This window comes from Chinchilla lanigera, unplaced genomic scaffold (genome assembly GCF_000276665.1).
Source record: "Chinchilla lanigera isolate Chin_1 unplaced genomic scaffold, ChiLan1.0 scaffold00039, whole genome shotgun sequence".
NCBI lineage: Eukaryota > Metazoa > Chordata > Mammalia > Rodentia > Chinchillidae > Chinchilla > Chinchilla lanigera.
In genome coordinates this window covers 2,389,386-2,412,921 of record NW_004955440.1, presented here as the reverse complement: position 1 = coordinate 2,412,921, position 23,536 = coordinate 2,389,386, and the positions used below count along the sequence as shown (strand labels likewise).

Below are 23,536 nucleotides of genomic sequence, written 5' to 3'. Positions count from 1 at the left end.
CAGGCAGGCGCTGTGCTGCTGAGCTGTATCCCCATCCTTATATTGCTTTAGGGTTGTAAGCGTGTATGTACATCTTCATTTTGTGGAGGCTAAAGGATCCCTAGCCAAATTCTGGCCTACTGGAAGGTGTTACAAGTGAACAAAACAGGTTATTTGGGCCCAATTTCCTTGATCAAAATGGAGAATCTACCTGACCCCATAAAATGAATCTGGTATTGACTTTTCTCTGTATAAATCATTAATAACATTTTATTTTTTGTCTCTTCCAAGTTAATTAAACAGACATTGGGAAAATAATTTTTGATTTGCCTATGTAATAATATACTACTTTTCAGAAGGAAAACACTTATACATCATTTTGTTAGGAATAATTTAGGGTATTTGGGAATATTCTATTTCTTCACAAAATAATTCCAAATAGGATTTTAGCAATGTGTGTGATACATTTTTAAAGTGAAATATTATCTTGAATTCAGTCATTCAAATTGTTTTCTTTCCAGACCCAAAAATGCCAGAGCATTATCAGCTTTGAGTTTATCCTAAAAAAAGGAAAAGAAAATAAATTTATTTTAAAGTACTGCTGGTTGTTTTAAGTATTATATTGTCTTCCTCAGGTTTTTAAAAAGTCAGCTCCTCAATATGGGAGAAAAATATTAGCAGGTTATTATAGTGACTCTCTTATCCAAATCTTAGTCGATGTTTTACCCCACTATTTGAAATCTAAATCTGAAACTAGACTGTAGGAGGAGAGGAAGAATCATGTAAATGGCAGAGCCCTCCTTAGGAAGTGGTCTTCTTTCGAAACTTTTAGCGGGCTCTTCAATGCTATTTGGAGGCAAGTACAGAGAAAAGTTACAGTTTAGATCTGTGGCACAAGAGGGCTAGAAACAGTGCCTAGAAGTAATCTAGCTATCCCGTGGCTTCTAGGCATATACTTTATCTTTTCATATGTCCCTGAATAAATGGTGAGCTCTTCCAGTATGAGAAGTGATACAGATGAAAGGTCTCAGATAGGGGTACAAATTTGTATATCTCATAAATTTCACATAAGAAAAGTTATCCCTAATTTTCCCTCACCTACTCCCAATCATATATTACAGCTCTTCAGAAAAAAAGAAGTGATTTTCTGGGTCAATGGCACACACCTATAATCCTAGCTACTCCAAAGACTAAGAGGATTGAAAGTTTGAGGGCAACCTGGGCAACTTAGTGAGACCCTGTCTCATAATAAAAATAAAAAGGACTAGATATATAGCTCAGGCAGAGTGTTCTTGGGTTCAATCCCCACTACGGATAGGTAGATACTTGACAAGCAGGTTTATGATACCCAAATTGTTTTGTAACTAGCCTACCAAGGGGATGCTTTTATGTGAAACACATTTTCCAGTTGAAAACTTGCAACTATTATACATCACAATAAATTCTTGGCATCTGTTAATGTGCTTCATGATTATTCAGGAGAATTGATGAGCTATGTCTTTAACAGATAAGGTAGAGAGAGCTCAGGAAGCTTTTTAGATTCCACTTTAAAAGAAAACCAATAACTGTATGGAAGGATTTTGACTAAGATGTCTTAGTATTTATTAAAAGTTTGTCCCCTTATTTTCATTTTTGGTCATCCCTGGCCCCTTGTAGGGATTGGTAGTGAATCCTTAAGAAAACCTTGTGTTTTTAGGGGAGTAGTCGGGAGGGGAAGATGACAAAGGAGAGGAAATCTGAGGATACTGCATCTCATTTTAAACCTATCTTGATTCAGGAGCCTAAGGAATAGAACAGGTAGTATAGCATTATGGTACATTTTAGAATCAGTTACCCACCTTAAAAGCCAAATACTAGGAAAAAGTATCAAGTTATTTGAGGAACTGATTCCTTGGGTCCTTGTTATTGAGAACTTGGTCTTTATTTTGAGGTAGGGTCTTGCTGTGTAGTTCAGGCTGGCCTTGAAATTGTGGCTATTCTTCTGCTTTAGCACCCTGAGTGTTGGGATTGCAGACATGTACCACCAACAGTTGGCTGAGATCTTAGTCTTAATACCCAAATAACTAGAGTCATTAGAACTTTTTGAGATCCATAGGTAACAGAAATATTAAAGGAAGAAATTGAGACATTCTTTTTTATGATCTCTTTCCTATATTAGCTTATATTATTGATATGCTTCTTTACAGTTTTCTTTCTTGACTTTTGGATTAGGTTGTGTGAAGCTGGCTTTAAACTATGTTATATTCCTTTGCCTTACATTTCATTTCTTTTTTTTTTTTTTGTAGGTCTGGAGGTTGAACCCAGAACCTTTACACTGAGCTATAGTTTTTTCTATTTTTTATTTTTTGGTACCGGGAATCGAACTCATGACCTCGCACCTTCCAGGCAGGTGCTGTGCCGCTGAGCTAAATACCCAGTCCCTGCCCCCCTTTTTTGTCCTTTTGAGACAGGGTCTCACTGTGCAGTTCAGGCGGTCCGTGAGCTCACTTTGTAGCCCAGGCTAGTCTCGAACTCGCAGCGATCCTCCTGCCTCAGCCTCCTGAGTACTGAGATTACAGGCGTACACCACAACACCCAGCAGTTTTTTCTATTTTGAAACAGGGTCTTGTTATGTCTTTTGCTGCCCAGGGTGGGCTCAAATTTGTGATCTTTCTACCTCAGCCTCCCAGAGTACTAGGATTGTACCAGGTATGTACCACCATGTCTGGCTCCTTTGTCTATTGTATTTTATTTTTGTTTTTTGACACAGTGTCTCACTATGTAGTCCGGGCTGGCTTTGAACTCACTATGTAGCCAAGCCTGGTTTTAAACTCTTCGTGATCCTCCTGCCTCAGCCTCTCAGGCACTAGGATTGAACCACCACAACTGGCTATTTTTTGTCTTTTAATACTTTATTAGTGTTGGTGAACCTATGGCACACATGCAGCATGAGCGGAAATGAGCTTTGTATCATTGAAAGCTCTAAAATGTTCCCCATCACAGCAGGCGTAGCTATTTCTGAAGACAGAGAAATAGCGCTAGGAATGTTCAGTGTAATGATTTATTTGTTCTTTGTTAACATATGTTAAAGTATTCTGAAACTAAATACAGTTAGGGCAGGAAAACTCAGGAAAAAGAGCACAAAATAAGACACACAGTATACCTTTGTTTCTTCATCAAATTCTTCCATGGACTCTATTAATTTCCCAGGTTCCAACTCACCTAGCGGGAAGGGGTAATCAGTTCCCAAGATGACTTTATCCTGAAAAAAGAAAATATATTTTCACTTGTACTTGGTAGAACATCAAAGAACCTTCTATAAACTTTATTATATTTACTCATTATAAGCACTCTTATAGTAAGATAACAAACCTTTCTGATTAATAGAAACATGAACCTGCTCTATATACTGAGGTTTTATGGTTCTAATTTTATTTTGACATTTTTCCAGCAGATGTCGCTATTAGGTCTCCTAAACTTGCATATCAATCCCCATCCTGAAAGATGGAGGGAGGGAGCTAGCAGAGGAGAGAAAGGGAGAGTGAAAAAAGAATTAAGATGTGTTATGTACATGTACCAACTCCTCGTGAGCAATGTAATCATTATGTATGCGAATGTGTACTAATAAACAAAAACTGAAAAAACCACAAGAACTAAAATACAAAATGTAAGAAATAGGCACTTACTTAGTAAAATATACATTCAGGTGAAATTAAGAATTCTTTCTTAAAATGATACATCACAATTGACCCCATAATTTTTAAACGTATACTAGAGTTAGGAAAAAATGAAAAAGAAAAAAACCCTTAGGAGATATTAAGTCAATGACAGTGTAGCAAAATAAGAAAAGCGTGTCAAACTATAATTTTTATTTTTAAAAATTTGTCTCACTGTACAAGAAATAAATACAAAGTTAGATTATTTGTAACAGCATAAGACTAGGCTACTAAATTATAGAAATTTGAAAATAAAGAGGAATAAAGAATACTTATATATGCTGAAATGGAATAATCTGCAAGTTATAAAGTGGAATGATCTTTAAGTTACATTGTAAAGAGGAAAAAAAATATAGAACACTATGTCTGCTATGCTCATATTTCTGTTTTTAACAAGGACCTATAGGCCCAACAATATATATGCAGTCTATTTCAGGAATGCTGCCCTAGGAACAAGTAACATTAACTGCCTTTGTGGAAGAAGTTTGAAGGTGAGGAGATCTAGCCTCCTCTCTTTTCTTCTCTCACTTGTTCCCTCCCTCTAAGATATAGCTCACATGCAAGTGTAACTAATCCTTTCAAAATGTACAACTTATTGGGCTTTAATATATTCATGAACTTGCACAATCATTTCTGAGGTAAGATAAAAATCATAGAAAGGAGACAAGGAAAATGACAATCTTAAAATTGTACTTTTAGTAAAAATTGCAGCTTCAAGACACAAACCCCTAGTTGAAAATTCCTTTTACCTGTAAATGGACCTTGGTCATTTCCTTTTCCCTATAAATGGGCCTTTTCCTTATGGAAGGGCTACAGCTCTTATCATCTATGATGGCTTTCTCCCTGTGAATCAGCCACCACCCTTTCCTTGTAGAAAGGACTACTGCCTATCATCTGTAAATTGAATCCCATCTTTCAACAGAGTCACAAGTCTCATAGAGTTCCACCCCAAATCCTTATAAATATACCCAGCTAGAGGCTACAAGGTGCTTCTCTCTTGAGAGCCCTCACTCTATTTCTTTGAATGTGTACTTTTAAAATTCTACCTAACCAATCTCTTTATATATCTTATTGCTGGTTAGGTCTTATTTTGGGGGAAACATGGTATCTACAGAGTGTCTACCTGGCAATTAGAGAATAGACATTCTTCTCAGCACACAGAAAATTTTCCAAAATACATGAAAATTATTCAGTATCTCTGACTGTATGGTTCTTATCTAGATGTCTTCCCTAAGCCTCATGCACTCAGAGGTGGAGCTGTTGTGAGTAGCTGGATCATGGATGTGATGCTCGATTATGGGTGTATGATACTGGTTTAGTCCACTGATTGATTGGTTTAGCATAGTTGTGGGTGTGATTGAATTGATTTACTGAAGATGAAAGACCCACCCTGGGTGTGAGTGGCACCAACTAATAGGCTTGTAACCTAATAGGATAAAAAAGGAAAAGCAGAGGGAAGGCTGCCTTGGAGCCAACGGACTATGGACTGAAACCTCTACAAACTGTGAGCTAAAATAAATCATTCTTTCTTTAATTTGTGGGTGCCAGGTATCTTGATCCAGCAATGAGAAAGTAAGACACTGACCATTGGAGAAATGCAAATTAAAATAACATCGAAATTTCATTTTACTCTGTAAAGAGTGGCTGTGATCATTAAATCAAATAATAACCAGTGTTGTCAAGGATGTGGGAAAAAAGTACCCTTCTACACTTTGGTTGGAACAGAAACTAGTGTAATGACTATGGAAATCAGTACGGGGATTCCTTGAAAAACTGAAACTGGAATTGACCCAACTCTTTCCCTTCTAGGTATCTTACTGAAAGAGTTGAAAATCTATTGCAGTGATTCATGCATACAAATGTTTATAGCGGCACAACTCAGATAAATCTTGGAAATGACCTATATGTCCATCAGCAGATGGAGGGTTAAAGAAAATGTGGTGTTTATACACAATGGAGTACTATTCTGGCACAAATAAGGGTAAATTCAAGTTATTTTTGGGAAAATAGATGTATCTTGAGACAATATTGAGTGAAAGAATTCAGATATGTAAGCTTAACATGGTTTGTCTTACATGTAAAGTAAGAATAAATTAAAAAGCAAAACAAAAGGTAGATAATAGGAATTAGGGAGATATATCTTCTGCAAAAGAGAGGGAAACAAGAGATGGAGGAAGATGGAGAAATAAAAAGAACTAAAATTAGGTATATGTACCAAATCCCCATGATGAAGGTAATCGTTACATACTGTAAACATGTACTAACAAAATTTTAAAAATTAATGAGTATTAATAATTAAAAACATTTATGATGGTCAGAGATGGTCAGGAAAATCTGTCCTCTCTCCTTGGCTCTTGGCTTATGGCTTGTAAGAAAAAGGACTAAATATACAGAGATAAATTAAAAGTGGGAGACTCCAGAGGACTTCATTGAGAAATGCAGCAGTGGAATGGGTAGGCAGATAGTGGGAACTTCAACAACTGGTAAGTGATTCCAGCCCAAGTCCCCACTCTAACCCCTGGAGAGAGGGCTCGGTTGGACACCATTCCAGTGAGGAGTTGACTATCTGAACCTGGCACTCAGCAGCCATGGACCAGCTTCAGTTCAAGGCTAAACCCCTAAATCATGCTTAAGTAAATGCAAAAGAATTGAAATTATCCCATACATACTATCAGTGCAATGAAACTAGAACTCAATGGCAAAAGACACCACAGGAACCTGCCCCATGGCTGCTGAGTCCCTCTGGAATAATCAGTGGGTTACAGATGAAATTAAGGGAGAAATTAGACAATTCCTACAATCAAATGATAGTTCCAGTATGACATACAAGAACCAATAGGACAAAATGAAAGCAGTCCTAAGAGAGATGTTTATAGTGGTGAATTCTCACTGCAGGAAAACAGGAAACTCAAATAGATAACCCACTGATGTATCATAGGGTTCTAGAAAAACAAGAACAATCCAAACCTGAAGCTAGTACAAGGAGGAAAATTATAAAAAGATGAGAGCAGAAATTAATGAAATTGGGACAAAAATCAATTAGATTAAAAACAATGAATCAAAGAATTAGCTCTTTGAATTATTAAACAAAATAGACAAACCCTTAGCTAGTCTTACCAAAATATGGAAAGAGAAGACTGAAACCCATGCAACTAGAAAAGAAAAAGACAAAGTCACAATGAATTCTGTCAAAACACAGAGGATCATTGGTAAGTACTTTGAGAACCTGTGCTCTAATAAAACATAAAATTCAGAAGAATGGATAAATTTCTAGGTATGTGAACTACCAAAGCTGAACCATGAATATATAAGAATAATCTGGAATAATCTAGTATCAGTCAATAAAATAAAAAATAAAAAAAAGAAACTATGAACTAAGAAAAGCTGATGTCCCAGTGGATTCACTGCTGAATTCTGCAAGAACTTTAAAGAAAATCTAATACCAAAACGACTGAAATTCTTTGATGAAATTGAAAGGTACACAATGCTTCCAAAGTCATTCCTGGGAGGAAGCATTGCTCTGATTCCAAAACCAGAAATGGTCCCAGCCAGAAAAGAGAACTACAGGCCACTTTCTTTCATGAATGTATATGAAAAAATCCTCAGTAAGATACTGGCAAACAGAATGCAGCAAATCATCAAAAAGATAATACACCATGACCATGTAGGATTCATTCCAGGGATGCATGGGTGGTTCAAGATACACAAATCAATACATATAATAAGCAAGGAGAGCCGGGTGTGGTGGCACATGCCTGTAATCCCAGCACTTGGGAGGCTGAGGCAGGAGGATTGCTGTGAGTTTGAGGCTAGCCTGGGCTACAAAGTGAGTTCAAGATCAGCCTGAACTGCATAAGGCCCTGTCTCAAAAACAAAAAAACAAAACAAAACAAAAAAAAACAACAAAAAACAAGCAAGCAAGGACACATAAATAAGCAAGGACAAAAATCATATTATCATTTCAATAGATGAAGAAAAAGAATTTGACAGAATATAACATTCATCATTAAAAACCCTGAAGAAAATTGGTATAGAAAGTCTTTATCTCAATCCAATAAAATCCATCTATGATAAGTCAATGGGCAACATAATGCTAGAGACAAGCAGAAAGCTTTTCCTTTAAAATCAGTAACAAGACAAGGGTACCTGCTCTTATCACTCCTATTCCCTATGGTTCTTGAGACATTAGCTGGACCCATTAGATAAGAGAAGATAAGAATAGGAAAAGAAATTAAATTATCATTATTTGCAGGTAACATGATATTTGCAGGTAACATAGAAGACCTCAACAATTATACCAAAAGACTCCTAGAATTAATAATCAAATTCAGTAGCAAAGCAGAATACAAACTCTACACTCAAAAATCAATAGCAGTCCTGGGCAACAATAATAAAATCACCAAGAGAGAAATTAGGGAAATGACACATTTCAAAATAGCATCAAGATAAATGAAGTACTTAGGAAGTAACCTAACCAAATAAGGGAAAGGCCTCAATAATGAAAACTCAGTTTTTGTTTTTTGGGTTTTTTTCTTTAGCACCAGTAATTAAACTCAGGTCCTTGTGTTTGCCAGGCAGGCACTGTGCTGCTGAGCTATATCCCTGGCAACAATGAAAACTATAGTACAATAAAAAAGGAGATCAAAGAGGATATCAGAAAATTGAAAGTTATGCACTGTTCCTGGATAGGCAGAACCAATAATTGTCAAGATAACCATACTTCCAAAACTGTTACACAGATTTCATGCCATCCCAATAAAAATACCAATAGTAGAGTTTCAGCTGAGGCTGAAGTGGGGAGCTGGGCACTGGGCAGGAGACAAACTTTTGGCCTTGTTTAACACTAGTGGAGGACTTCCAGAAAGACAGTGGAGCAGTAAGAAGCAACAAATCAGCCTCTCCAAGTTTTGCAATCCAGATTCTGGAAAATAACAACTTGGGGGAAGAAAAGAAAGAGGGCAGTGGATCTCTGGGATCCAAGAAGTAATTGAAGAGAAAATTGGAACCTACGGAGAAATGGAAGAGACAGACCACAATGCAGAAAAAGAAAAGGTCAGTCTTCACTTCCCCCCTGGATTCTGACCCGTAGAGTGAGAAAGAAGGTTGAATCTATGGAGACAGTGAAAACAGCACTCCAGAGAGAAACACACTAGTGGAATAGAGCAGTGGATGCTGTGCATTACAACACTTGCTGAGTGACTCCATTCCTGGCACCTGCTGTATCCCCTGAGAGGGAGTGCCTGGTCAGATGCCATTTTAGGGAGGAGTTAATTGAACCTGGGACTCAGTAGCCACAGGTTGACTTCATCTCAAGGCCACTGGTGTTAAGATTCCACAGTGACTTGGGGAGGGACAGCCATAGGAGATGTCCATAGCCATGGAGCTGTGGTCAGGCCAGCAAGAGACACCCAGAGTGTTACAAGTTAATTGATTGAGGTGCCACCCCCACAACCAGAGGTCAGGTTCAACCTGAACTTGTGTAGATTTGAAAGTGCCAGAACCAGTACTCCACCCTAATCCTACTGCTGGTTTGCTTGGATTGTCCGGCATGGATCTGGTCTCTGAGTACCTCCCTTATCTACCCGTGAGAGCAGAGTCATGCCTTGAATTGGACACTGCCACAAAACTGCAGACTCCAGATGATAACCACAGGCTTGAAATCACAAATCACAGAGAAATTCATTTTTTTCTGTGCTTTTTTTTGTTTTGTTTTAAAGGTTTTTTTTTTTTTTGATTGCTTTTTTTTCTTTGAGTGGGAGCATTTTTTTTTTTTTTGGTTTCGTTTTGCTCTTGTTTTTGTTTTATCCTTCTGTCTTTCCCTCCTCTCTTCACCACTTTCCTCAGTCTTGGGTAATCTTTCTTTTTCCTTCAGCCTTGTTTCTAATCTCTTTCTCTTTGTTCATTTCTCTATTTCTCCCTTTTTTCCCTTCCAAATTCTTCTCCCTTAGTGTAAAATCACTCTATTAGCTGGATATTTGCTGTATATAATTTTCTGATTTGTCTTAGATTTTGTTATATAACTATAAATCGTGTATCAAGGGTTAAAGATATGAAATTTTTACATGTTGCAGTATGTCATTTTCCAGTATGTGTTTGATGCTATTGTTATTACTGATTGTACTGTACTATTTTAGCCAAAGTGACATAGTTGTTGAGAACAGTTGATCTTCCATGTATGCCAATAGCTAGACTGGAGTTTATAAACAACACTACAGTCTAGTACCAAAGAACTGGGCGCTGGGTTACAACCTTTGATTCCTGCTTAATAGAAGAAGTAAGATCCTGGGACAGACTCAAAAGCCAAAAGTCAGCTGTGCTTAGAAGTATCTCTGAAAAGTAGTCATTTCCTTAAAAGGTCTTGATACTAGTAATAAATCTGCTGTGGTGGATTGATAACTGGTGGTCAACTTGTAACACCTAGTTGAACTGAATCAGTGTGGTGCTGAATTGGAGGGCCCACCTGCAGATTGTTGCTAACAACATAAAAAGGAGAACTGGAGAGGAAGAGATGGTGCTGTTGGTTCTCCGGGGTGCTATTGGTTCTCTTGGGGCTATTGGTTCTCCTGGGCTGTTGAATCTCCTGGAGGAGCTTGTCATGCTGGCTTTGCTGATTATAACTCAGCTGTTTTCATCATCAGAGGAGCTCAGGACCTTGTTACTGAGAATGGCTATGGTTCACTTTGGGGGAGCTCTGGTTCTTACTTTGTGCATTGTTTCCTGGCTCCAGAGGGGAAGATGGTACACTGTTCACTCTCCTGGAGAAGCTTGTTGTGTTGGATTTCCTGATATGAACTCAGCTGTTCTCATTGTCAGAGGAGCTCAGAACCCTGTTATCACTGAAGATGGCTGTGGAACTTTTTGGGGGAACTCTGATCCTTACTTTGAGTGTTGCTTCCTGGCTCCAGTGAAGATTCCTCAGCCTACTGGCACAGATCCTTCATCCCACTGGTACAGACTTTCTAGCTTCCGCCACTGACCTTTGGGCCTTCCCAGCACAGTTCTGTGAGACATACTTGCATGAGACATTGTCATGGGCTCTAGGCCTCCAGTTGGACATGTAGGGGCATTGTTATGGGCTGTAGGTCTTCATCTGGACTCATGCAGGACATTGCCATGGGATCCAGGCCCTCAGCTGGATTCTTTTGGACTTTAGTGTGTGGACAGATTTCCTGCACTCCATTGTACTTGACTTTTTGGGTGACTACTATAAAATAACCCTATAAATTATGTGTCCTGCATTAAATTGTTTTCCTGGTAAACCCTGACCACAACATCTACCTCTGTAAGCAATTTACATGCCTCAATATGGAAAACAAACAAAACAACAACAGCAACAATAACAACAACTGAAAAAGAAATTGAGAAAACTTGAAAGCAAGATGTAATCCAACATCCCCAACTTACTCATGACAAAGCAAGGGGGCATCAAAGTGGAAGTGACCAAAAGCCACCCAGCTGAACTTCTGAAATGGTAGCAGCAGAAGTGACAAACACGAATAAATTTGTGACAAAACCAAAACAGAAATAATTACACAGATAATTAAAGAGATGATGACTATAATGAAGCAAATGCTTAGTGAACCTAGAGTAGAAGCAGATAAAAAAATAGAGGAGTTTTGGAAACACATAGAAACCATGAATGCCCAACATAGAAAGGAACTAGAATCCATAAATAGAGTCAAGTAGAAATCCAGGAGATTAAAATTTCTATCAAAAGTGTACACAGCAGAGTGGTGATATAAGATCTATAAGATGGGTGTGGTTGGTGATTACCACATGAAAGACTTCTTAAAAATATAATGGTATCTCGGTTCATGAACTTAATTTTTTGCAGGATTTTGGTCACAAACCAAATTGGATGAGAACTGAATCAAATTCAATCATTAGGTTCAATATTGAACTTATGGGGAAATTTGATTTAGTGTTCTTCCATGTCAGTTTGCAACCAGAATTGTGGAAAGAATATGATTTGTGAACCAAGGTACTATTGTAGCAAGGGGCCTTGAAAAATCAACCCAACAGCTGCTAGATGATGCAAAGAAGACTAATATACAATCAATTAGAATCAATGAAAAATTAAAAGATAGCACAAAGAACATAAAAATTCTATTCATAGAATAATAACAGAAAATTTTCTAAGCATGGAAAAGAATTTGACTTAGAGATAGGGAGGCATATTGAACTCTAATTAGCCATGATCAGAAAAAACTACACTGAAGCATATAATAGTCAAGATTCTAGAAATTCAACACAAGAAAAGAGTATTGAAAGTTAGAGAAAAGAAACAAATCACCTATAAAGGAAAACTCATCAGAATCACAACAGACTTCTCAACGCAAACCCTTAAGTCAGGGAAGGCTTGGAGTGAAGTATTTCAAGCCCTAAAAGAAAACAATCTTCAACCCAGATTTATGTAGCCCACAAAATTAGATTTCAAAATTGATGGAGAAGTAAGATACTTCCATGATAAGGAACACCTGAAGAAGTTCATGGTCACCAAACTAACACTCCAAAAATTTTGGAAGAATATTTTATAAAAGGACAATTAAGACAAAAATTCCAATAATCCCAATAGAATGAACCTACCAGGCAAGGCAAACAATTAAAAAGAAGGGGAAGAAAGAGAGCCAATAACTGGAGAATAGTATGTTGGCAAGGAAAAGTCAATACCTATCAACTATAACCATCAATATGAATGGTCTAAATTCACCAATCAAAAGAAACATTGTCAGAATGGATCAAGAAACAAGAGCCAACAATATGCTACATACAATAAACACATTTAATTCAATTAGAAGTTCATAGACTGAAAGTAAAAGGATGGAAAGCAATGGTCCATGAGACTGGATCCTGGAGAAAAGGAGGGGTAGGTATTCTATTTGTAGAAAAATTAAATTTAAAGGCAAGATTGATAATGAGAGACAGAGAAGGTCACTACATCCTGTTAAGGGAACAATCCCAGAGGAAGAAATAACAATCATAGACATATATGCATCAAATACTAGTAAGCACTGATACAATTGTAATGGAGTAAGCATTAATACAATTGTAATGGGGTACAATTGATAATGAGAGACAAAGAAGGTCACTACATCCTTGTTAAGCGAACAGTCCCAGAGGAATAGACAACAATCATAAACATATATGCACCAAATACCAGTAAGCACTAATACAATTGTAAGGGGTATCTCAATACTCCACTCAAAAATAGACATATCAACTAGACAAAAAAATCAACAAAGCAATATCAGAGCTGAACCAAACCCTTGAAAATGGACTTAGTAGATGATTACAGGGTGTTCCTTCTGACAACAACAGAATAAATATTCTTAGCAGCACATGGACGTTCTCCAAAACAGATTACATAATAAATCACAGAACATGCTTAAGTAAATGCAAAGTAATTGAAATGAACCCACCCATATTATCAGATCATTGCGCAATGAAACTAGAAATTAATGGCAAAAGAATCCACAAAAACTACATGAATACATGAAAATTAAATAATACTTTCCTGGGGGCTGGGGATTTAGCTCAGCGGCAAAAGGGCCTGCCTGGCAAGCGCAAGGTCGTGAGTTCGGTTCCCGGTACCGGAGAAAAACCCAAAAAAAAAAAAACCAAAAAAAAAAAAAATAATACTTTCCTGAACAATCAATGGTTCACAGATAAAATTAAAGAAGAAATGAGACAGTTTCTACAATTAAATGGTAATGCTGATACAACATTTCAGAATTTATGTGACACAATAAAAGCAGTCCTATGAGGGAAATTTATAGCAGTGAACTCCCACATCAGAAAATTAGAGTGAGCTCAGATAAATAACCTAATGTTAAATCTCAAGGTTCTAGAAAAAGAACAAATCAAACCCAAAGCTTGTATAAAGGAGGTAATTATAAAGATCAGAGCAGAAATAAATGCAGTTGAGACTATGAAAACAATGCAAAGAATCAATGAATTAAAGAGTTGGTTCTTTGAAAGAATAAATAAAACAGACAAACCCCTAGCCAACCATCAAAACAAGGAAAGAGAAGACTCAAGTACATGCAACTAGAAATGAAAAGGGTGAAATCACAACAGATCCTGCAGAAATCTAGAAGATCCTCAATACCTACTTTGAGAACCTGTACTCTAGTAAGATGGAAAACTCAGAAGAAATTGACAGATTCCTAGATACATATGAATTGCCAAAGCTGAATCAGAAGATATAAAAATTTTAAATAAGCCAATATTACTCAATAGAATTGAAGATGTAATTAAAAATCTACCAAAAAAGAAAAGTCCAGGTCATGATGGATTCACTGCTGAATTCTACAAGAAATTTAGAGAAGATCTAATGCCACTACTCCTCAAACTTTTTAATGAAATTGAAAGGGAAGCAATACTCCCAAGTTCATTACTGGAAGCAAGCATTATTACCCTGATGCAAAAACCAGAGAAGGATCTCACCAAACAAGACCTACAGGCCAATCTCCTTAATAGACATAGACACCACAGTCCTCAATAAGATACTGGCAAGTAGGAAGCAGCAAATCATCAAGATGATTATACACAAAGACCAAGTAGGATTCATCCCAGGGAGGAAGGGATAGTTCAACATATGCAAATCAATAAAAGAAATACACCATATTAACAGAACCAAGGACAAAAAACACATAATCATCTCCACAGAAGCAGAAAAAGGCATCTGACAAAGTCCAACACCCACTCATGATAAAAACCCTACAGAAAATTAGAATGGAAGGTCTTTATCTTAATCTGATAAAAGCTATCTATTGCAAATCAATAGCTAACATCTTAATAAATGGTCAAAAACTGAAAAATTTCTAAAGTTCAAGAACAAGACATGGATGTTTACTATTACCACCCCTGTTCCATATAGTTCTGGAAACATTAGCCAGAGCAATTAGACACAAGAAATAAGAGGAATATAGATAGGAAAGGAAGAAGTTAAATTATCATTATTTGCTGATGACATGATACTTTGCATAGAAGACTCCCTCAAAAGGCTAGAATTAATAACCAAATTCAGCAGCATAGCAGGATACAAAGTCAACACTCAAAAATCAATAGCATTCCTGTACATGAATATCAAACTGAGAAATTAGAGAAACAACATTTTTCACAATATCACAAAGAAAAGTGTAATATTTAGAAATGAATCTAATGAAGGAAGTGAAAGAGCTTTACATTGAAAAAGAGCTTTACTCTGTAAAAGGAGATTGGAGAGGATATCTGAAAATGGAAAGATACCTCCTGTTCTTGGATAGGCAGAACCAATATAGTGAAAATCACCCTACTTCAAAAACTGTTATTCATATTTAATGCAATATGAGTCAAAATACCAATAGCATACCTCTCAGAACTAAAGAAAATAATCTTGAAATTCATGTGGAACCAGAAAAGACCTAGAATAGCAAAGCAATTCTGGGCAACAGAACTTGGCATGCAACATCACAGTCCCTGATTTGAAGTTCTATTACGTAGATACCATGGTAGAAACAGCATAGTACTTGCAAAGAAACAGACCTGAAGATCAATGGAACAGAACAGATGATGCAGAAATAACTCTAAGCACACTCAGTTACCTTATATTTGACAAAGGTGCTGAACACCTGCTCTGAAAGAAAGGCAGCCTCTTTAGTACATTGTGCTGGCTTTCTCCTTGCCAAAGATTGAACATAGACCCATATCTCTCACCATGATGTAGACTAAAATCAAAACGGATCAAAGATCTAAATATATAAAAACAGAAACACTTAAGATGCTGGAAGATAGACTAGATAAAACTCTTGAAGACACAGGTATAGGCAAAGATTTTATGAACAAAACCCCAACTGCATAGGAAATACTACACAGAATCAACAATTGGGATCACAGCAAATTAAAAAGCTTTTGCACAGCAAAGAAACAGAGGAAGCAACAACCCATAGAAAGGGAAGAAATTTTTACTATGTACTCCACAGACAGAGGACTAACATCTATTTTTTTTTTGATTTTTGAAAACTTTATTTTAAAGATAAAAGAACGAGGGGCTGGGGATATAGCTCAGTGGCATAAGTACTTGCGGGCAAGCCTGAGGTAATGAGTTTGATTCCCGGTTACCCCCCCCCCAAATAAATAAAAATAAATAAAAGAACGAAAACATAGTCACAAACAGACATCCATTTATGAAATAGCATAAGAACAATACAAGCAAAACAGAGTTACAGACAAAGTTGTAGGAAATTAACAATGGTTGTTGTATTACTTATTGGTATCTTCAAAGTGGCTTCTCAGGAAAACATAGAGACACGCAAGATAGATCAAATAAGTAATCATTAACTGTTCTTTCAGTAAAGTTATAGAAGTCAGTAGTACAACTATGTTAGCTATCCTGGATATACACACATACATAATTTCCTCTTCTTTCTTTTCTCTTTTCTCTCACCCCCGTTGCTCTTTACTTTTGAGCATTTTTCTTTCATTTCACAATGTCTGTCATACCTCCCAATTTTTATTCACTCTTTCAGGTTCTTACACTAGTGAGACAATATGTTGCTTACATATGGAGGTCTGGTTTATTTCACTTAGGAGTATGGTCTCTAGTTGTGACCATTTACCTGTAAAAGCCTCGAATTTATCTTTCTTTATAGCTGAGTAATATTCCATTATATAAAAGTATCACAATTTTTTTATGCATTCCTCAGTGGATGGACATTTGGGTTGCTTCCACAATTTAGCAATTACAAATTGTGCTGTTGTAAACATGGGTGCACATATATACCTGTGATATGATGTTTTCAGATCTGGGAAAATACCCAGAAGGGGAATAGCTGGGTTGAATGGGACCTCTAGACCTAGTTTGCTGAGGAATCTCCAAACTGATTTCCACAGTAGTTTCACCAGTCTGCGTTCCCACTAGCAGTGGAGAAAAGTTCCTGTTTCTCCATAGCCTTGTCAGCATTTGTTATTGGTTGATTTCTTAACGATAGCCATTCTTACTGGGGTGAGGTGAAATCTCAGTGCTGTTTTACTTCTCATTTCTTGAATGACTAATGATGTTGAATATTTTCTCATGTATTTATTTGTCATTTGTGTTTCTTTATCTGAGAAGTGTGTGTTCATCTCAGATGTCCATTTTTGGATTGGGTCTTTGAATTTGGGGGGGTTGATGTTTTTTAATTCTTTATATGGTCTAGATAGAAGACCTTTGTCCAAGGGACAGTCAGCTAAAACTTTTTCCAATTTGTGGATTTTCTTTTTACTCTGCTGGTGATTTCTTGAGATGTGCATAAACTTTAAAGTAGGATGAGATCCCAGTTGGTGATTCTTTGAAGTATTTCCCATGCGGTCTCGTGTTTGTTCGTGAACTTTCTGCCTACCACTATGTCTTCAAGATTCTCACCTAGTTCCTCTTCCAACAGATTGTTTCTGTTTTAATATTGAGATCTGTGATCCATTTTGACTTGAGTTTGGTGTATGGTGATAGACTTGGGTCTATTTTCAGTCTTTGGCAGGTGGCAAGCCAATTTTTCCAGCACCATTTATTAAAGAGGCTATCTTTCTTCTAGTGAGTTTGTTTGGCCCCTTTGTCAAAGATTAGGCGGCTGAGTGTGTTTGTGGTTTTGTCCGTTTCTTCCAGAAGGACTAATATTTAGAATACATAAATAACAAAAAAATCTGACTTTCTCAAATTTAAAGACCTAATCCATAAATGGACATCTGAAATGAATAGATACCTCTCAGATGAACAAGTACAAACAGCAAGTAAATATATGAAAAAACATTCAACATCACTGGTCATTTAAGAAATGTAAATTTAAACAACACTGATATTCCATTTCACCCCTGAAAGAATGGCCATCATCAAGAAGTCAGTGAATGACAAATGCTGGAGAGGTTGCTAGAGAAAAGAAATCTTTCTTCATTTTTGGTGGGAATGTAAACTGATACAACCACTATGGAAATCAGTATGAAGACTCCTCAAAAACTAAAACTAAAAGTTCTTCTTGACTAAATTTTTCTCCTTTTTAGATGTCTCGCTCAAAGAGTTAAAGACTTCATACCACACACGTGAATGCATACCCACATTTATAGCAGTGCAATTCATAACAGCAGTGCAATTCATAACAGCAGTGCAATTCATAACAGCAGTGCAATTCATAACAGCAGTACAATTCATAATCTTGGAAGCAACTTATATGTCCATCAACAGATGAATAGAAGAAAAATGTGGAATTTATACATAGTGGAGTACTACTCTGCAATAAACAAAGTAAAATTGAGTCATTTTTAGAGAAACAGATGAAATATGGGCATGGTGCATACTTGTAATCCCAGCACATGGGAGGCTGAGGTATGAGGAACACCATGAGTTTGAGGCCAACCTGGACTACATAGTGAGACTCTGTCTTAAAAAAAAAAAGGCTGGGAATGGTGGCACATGCCTGTAATCCCAGCACTCTTGAGGCCGAGGTAGGATTGCTGCAAATTCAAGGCTAGCCTGAACTACACAGTCAGACGCTATCACAAAAAAAGAAAGAAAGAAAGAAAGAAGAAAGAAAAATAGATTTATCTTGAGACGATAATGTTGAGTGAAGGAAATCAGACACATAAAGTTAAATATTGCATGGTTTCTCTTATGAGACATTCAATATATAAGTAAAGTGCAAAATAAAAGACAATAGAAAAAAGAGAAAAATGTCATTTTAATATATCTAAAAGTGTACCTTGATTTGGTATAGGTAATTATGTGTTTTAAATGATTTTTGGCTGGTTAGTCTGGCTGATAATCTGTATGTATGGTAATTAATTTTATAAGGTCTTATAAACGAATGAAGCTAAAGCTGGCAAAAGGGTAGGGGAAGTAGGGGGGTAGGGGAAAAATGAAGAGGGGTGTATTATGTACTTTTACCAATTCCCCATAAGGAATGTAATCATTATGTACTACAAACGTGTATTTCTAAAACTAAAAAATAAAAAGGAAAATGTAAAGCTTAAAATCAGCATAATTGTATTTCAGTCAACAAACACAAGTGTTGTATCCATAACAAATATATGTTCAAGAACATACCCACTCATGCCTTGCTCCAAATGAGCCTCCTCTTCACTTCCTCATTTCCTTCTATAACTCATATCCTTACCATCTGTTAACTCTGAAGCAGCACACACATACCCACCACATTTATTGTATTTGTATGAGATAATCTTTAGTAATAATAACAATATCTAACATTTATTGATTTCTTATTAAATGTAAGATGCTGTTTTAAGCTCTTTGCATTTATTAACTTATTTGATATTCACAGCCTTTCTATCAGATGGATCCTGTTATCATCTGCAGTCAACAGATGTAGAGACAGAGATGGTAACTAACTTGTCTAGAGTTGTGCAGCTAAAATGTGGTAGAGCCAGGTTTGTGTTTTCATCTCTTCCACTCAGCTAAGAACTAGGGCACAAACTGATGCCAGCTCTGAGTTCAAGATCTAGCACAGTGTAAAATTAAACTGGGCCACCGATGTCATTTCTCAACTATTCTGATTTTAGACTCACTTCAATCAATACTAAGCACTGGAGAGAATGCCCTTTTTATCTTTTTTATTTACTTATAGTTAATACATTGCTGTGGTTATCTTCAAAGTAATTACTCAGAGTACAAGACATGCAAATAAAATTTCTCCAAACAATATTAGCCCAAACCTTTCTTTCCAGTGAACTAAAAGAAACTTAATAGTATGACTATATTGTATTTTTTCCCTTTTCCCTTCCTTCCTTTCCCCTTTCCCTCAACCTAATTCCTCTATCTTTTTGAACAATTTCTTGCCATTTCACAATGTCTATTATCTATTTTGGATCTTATTTACTCTTTCAGTTTTTCATACCAGAGAGACAATACGATGTTTACACATGTGAGTCTGATCCATTTCACTTATGAGTATGGTCTCAAATTGCATCCATATACCTATAAAAGTCTCAAGTTTATCCTTTTTTATGGCTGAATCATACTCCGTTGTATAAAAAGATCACATTTTTTTATCCATTGCTTGGTTGATGGGCATTTGAGTTGTTTCCAAGATTTAGCTATTACACATTGTGTTGCTATAAACATGGGTATACATATGTTGCTGTGGTATGATGTTTTTAATTCTTTCTGGAACATAGAAAGGCCATACCTGAGTTGAATGGGGCCTCTAATACTAGTTTTTTGAGAAATCTCCATATTGACTTCCACAGTGGTTGTACCAGGCTACACTCCCACCAACAGTGGAGAAGAGTTCTTTTTCAAGGCAAATCATGCGGCATCACAATCCCTGACTTGAAATTATACTACAAAGCTACTGTTATAAAATCAACATGATACTGGCAAACAAACAAACACCAAACCTGAGGATTAGTGGAACAGATTAGAAGATGCAGACACAACTCCAAACACACTCAGTCACCTTATCTTTGACAAAGGGGCCAAACACATTCACTGGAAGAAAGATAGCTTCTTTAACAGATGGTGCTGGAAAAACTGGTTCTTTACATGCCAAAGACTAAACCTAGACCCATGTCTATCATCGTGCACTAAACTAAAGTCAAAATGGATCAAAGATCTAGATATTAAAACAGAAACACTAAATCTACTGGAAGAGAAAATAGGTAGAAATCTTGAAGACATTAGCATAGGCAGAGACTTCATGAATAAAACCCAGATCACATGGAAAATACTATAATGAATCAACACCTGGGATCTCATCTTATTAAAAAGCCTCTGAACAACAAAAGAAATCACCAGCAGAGTGAAAAGACAATCCACAGAGTGGGAAAAAAATTTAGCCTGTTGTCCCTGAGACAAAGGACTTTATATCTAGAACATGTAAAGAAATGAAAAAAATCAGACCCCCCAAATTCAAAAATGGGCATCTGAGATGAATACACATTTCTCAGAGGAAGAAATACAAACAGCAAATAAACATGTGAAAAAATGTTCAACATCATGGGTCATTTGAGGGATGCAAATTAAAACAACACTGAGATTCCATCTCATTCCAGAAAGAATGGCTACCATCAAGAAATCAACCAGTAACAAATGCCCTTTTAAATGTACAACTTTATCATGACATATCCCTGCTTAAAATTCTTCAGTAATTTCCCATTGCCCATAAAGTAGAGCTCAAATTCCTTACAATAACATAGGTGATTCCCAATAAATGTGAGAAGGACAGTGGTCCCCAAATCTCAACCGGTGCAGAATTTTGTGGCCTGATGTAACTAGATGCTTTTCCTGGGGGAATAATTAGCATTCTTGATAGCAATTTTCTGGTGGACTAATGCTTTAAGAATCCTTCCTCAGAAACCAACTTAACTGAGTACTGGTCTTCTTTTCTTTCATTTTCTCTTCTCTTCTTTCTTTCCTGCTTGCTTTCTTGCTTTCTTTTGAGATGATGTTTTGCTGTATAGTCCAAGCCAACCTTGAACCCACTGTGGAGCACAGGCTGGCTTCTAGTTCACAATACTCTTGACTCAGTCTGTTGAGGTTTGGAATTATAGGCACATCCTATCACATCTAGCTCATCATTAGTCTTGAAACTGGTCTGGGATATTTCACTAATAATTTAAAAAGGCTATCATCCTTAACTAGATAGCCTTTTTTTTTTTTAAAAATTCAATCTAACAATAATTATCTAGCTATTTTCCCCTATAAAATACTACTAGCAATAGTGATCCTTTTACTTGGATGTTTGAGGCAGCCTCTTGTTTTGAGACAAGTTTGGAATATAACTGATACATGCTTATAATCCTTTGAAAATTGTTTTAATGATGTGTGTTCAAAGGTGAATAAATGCTTGAATGCATCAAAGAAGGAATTCTTACTGGAACTAGGTCTGAAATACTAAATATATTTAAAATACTTTAAATATGAACTTTTGTGAGAGCAAATAACACTATGACTTCCACAAAAAAAGATTTTTCTAGGTTTTATCAATACATTTATATGAATATTGGAACACACATAGTAAAGTTTCAAAGAAGGCAGGAATAGGCTAACAAATCTATTTCTAAATTTCTGTATTCATTACTATGTGAAGCCAAGCAAATACACCTGCCTGTAGAACCCCTGAAGACCTAAAATTATGTCCACTCACATCTGTGCCAACAGCTGATCTCATTTTGAACTGCTTGCTTGGTATTCGCTGGAGTTTCATTTGCCCTTATTTTTGCCTTTTCCTTGCTAAAACTGTTTACAATTTTAAAACACAACATAAGTTTTAAAAGTCCCATGTTTATATTTGTCAGCTACATTAACATGAAAATGAAATCTGGAAATGAATTTTGCTTTCTAGAGCACTTTCTTTCTCAGTATTACAGCCTTCTCAGGTATACATGCATTTAGAAAGGAGGTCTGTTCTGTTTTAATGTGGAGAAAGCAAATGATTCTAAAACAGAAATGAAAACCACTCTTATGCAATTCATCCCTCCTGATTAGGAGACTTCCCTGCTTTCCTTCCTAACTTGATTTTGAGTGCCCACTGCAGGGTATCAAACTCATGGTTTGGCAACATTTAATTATTATTTAGAAGGCATTACTCACAATTTCTGTCTATAGAAAGTTAATTATCCTTGATAATTTGGTTTGTAAATTTTTCTCACATGTTATCTATCTTTACATCTTTTATTGAAGACTTCTATTAAACTGTTGGTTATTTCCCACATGTTAGTAATTTCATAAGGGAGAGGAAAGTTGGCATAAAACAGAAATACAATTTTTCAAAATTTTATTTTAAAGAGAAAAAAACACAAAATTTCAAAACAAAATAGGAGAGTAATAATGGTTAATCCATCGTGTATTGTTATCTTTATTTAATTTTTTTTTTCTTTTTGTCTTTTTGAGACAGGGTCCCGTTATGCAGTTCAGGCTGGCCTTGAGCTCACTTTGTAGCCCAGGCTGGTCTTGAACTTGCAACAGTCTTCCTGCCTCAGCTTCCTGAGTGCTGGGATTACGGGCATGTGCCACCAGGCCCGGCTTAGAAACACAATTCTTGTCTGAGTTTCTTATTCTGAGGGAGAGGAGATAGTAGCAGGAGTAATGTAGGGGGAAGGGATCTTGTAAGAGTTGTATGGTACTGTAGGATGAAAGTCATACTTCATTACTTAACATGAATCTCCACTTGATAGATGCTTAATAAATAGTTGAGTTAAAAATGCTTTTTATTGCTATTTCTATCACCTGTTATCTCATGATTTCACACTGACTATGTTTCAAATAAATTGTGTGAGAGTCCTGGATTAAGGATTCATACAATATGATCTTGGGTAACTGTTGCTCCATTTTCACCGACCTAGCTCCCTGGGATGCCGAAGGCACTCATGGCATCTCAGGTTCCTAAGTCCCATCGTTGATCCTGGCCTCCTCAAAGCTGGATTTTGTTGTTTGTGACAAGATTCTATTGGTGTCCACCACGATCACAAATCAATCTTAAAATGTATATGTACTAATTTGTTGATGTAAGTTTCGCATCTACATTTTATTGGAGCCTTTCTAAAGATTCTTTTAAGCCCAAAGGAATAGACCTAGTGGTAGGTATTTTAACTAACATCTCTGCCTCTTCTGGGCTACTGGAATTATAACTTCTAGACAGATGCTGGCTTTCTTTATTAGGCAGGAAAGCACTGGATAATCTGGATGGATTTGTCAGCACCATCCTTGCTCTAACATACGTTTCCCTCTCCAAAGCCAGGAGCAGCACACATCTTCCTGTGAGGTCAAAGACCTAATGAGTTGATATTAATAGTGATTAACATTTCTGCCAGGAAAAGGAATAAACTGTTCACCTACTGAGATGCATTAATGTTTTCACATTTCCAGGGAAGGCAACAAACACCGAAACATGTGGCTT

The 23,536-nt window shown here is 36.5% G+C and overlaps 1 protein-coding gene across 4 annotated transcripts in view; it reads right to left on the bottom strand.

The window, feature by feature from the left end:
- Positions 1–215: 215 nt before the first annotated feature.
- Acmsd (aminocarboxymuconate semialdehyde decarboxylase) overlaps positions 216–23,536 on the bottom strand; it is a 64,273-nt gene continuing 40,952 nt past the window's right edge. For 3 of the 4 annotated variants that reach the window (XM_005390746.2, XM_005390748.2, XM_013517511.1), the window contains 2 exons: positions 3,122–3,220; positions 216–539 (listed from right to left, as the gene is read on the bottom strand). In XM_005390746.2, the coding sequence (XP_005390803.1) occupies positions 477–539; positions 3,122–3,220 (162 nt within the window). In that variant the 3' untranslated portion in view covers positions 216–476. The remainder of the gene's footprint in view (positions 540–3,121; positions 3,221–23,536) is intronic. The other variant, XM_005390749.2, reaches the window with a different exon arrangement.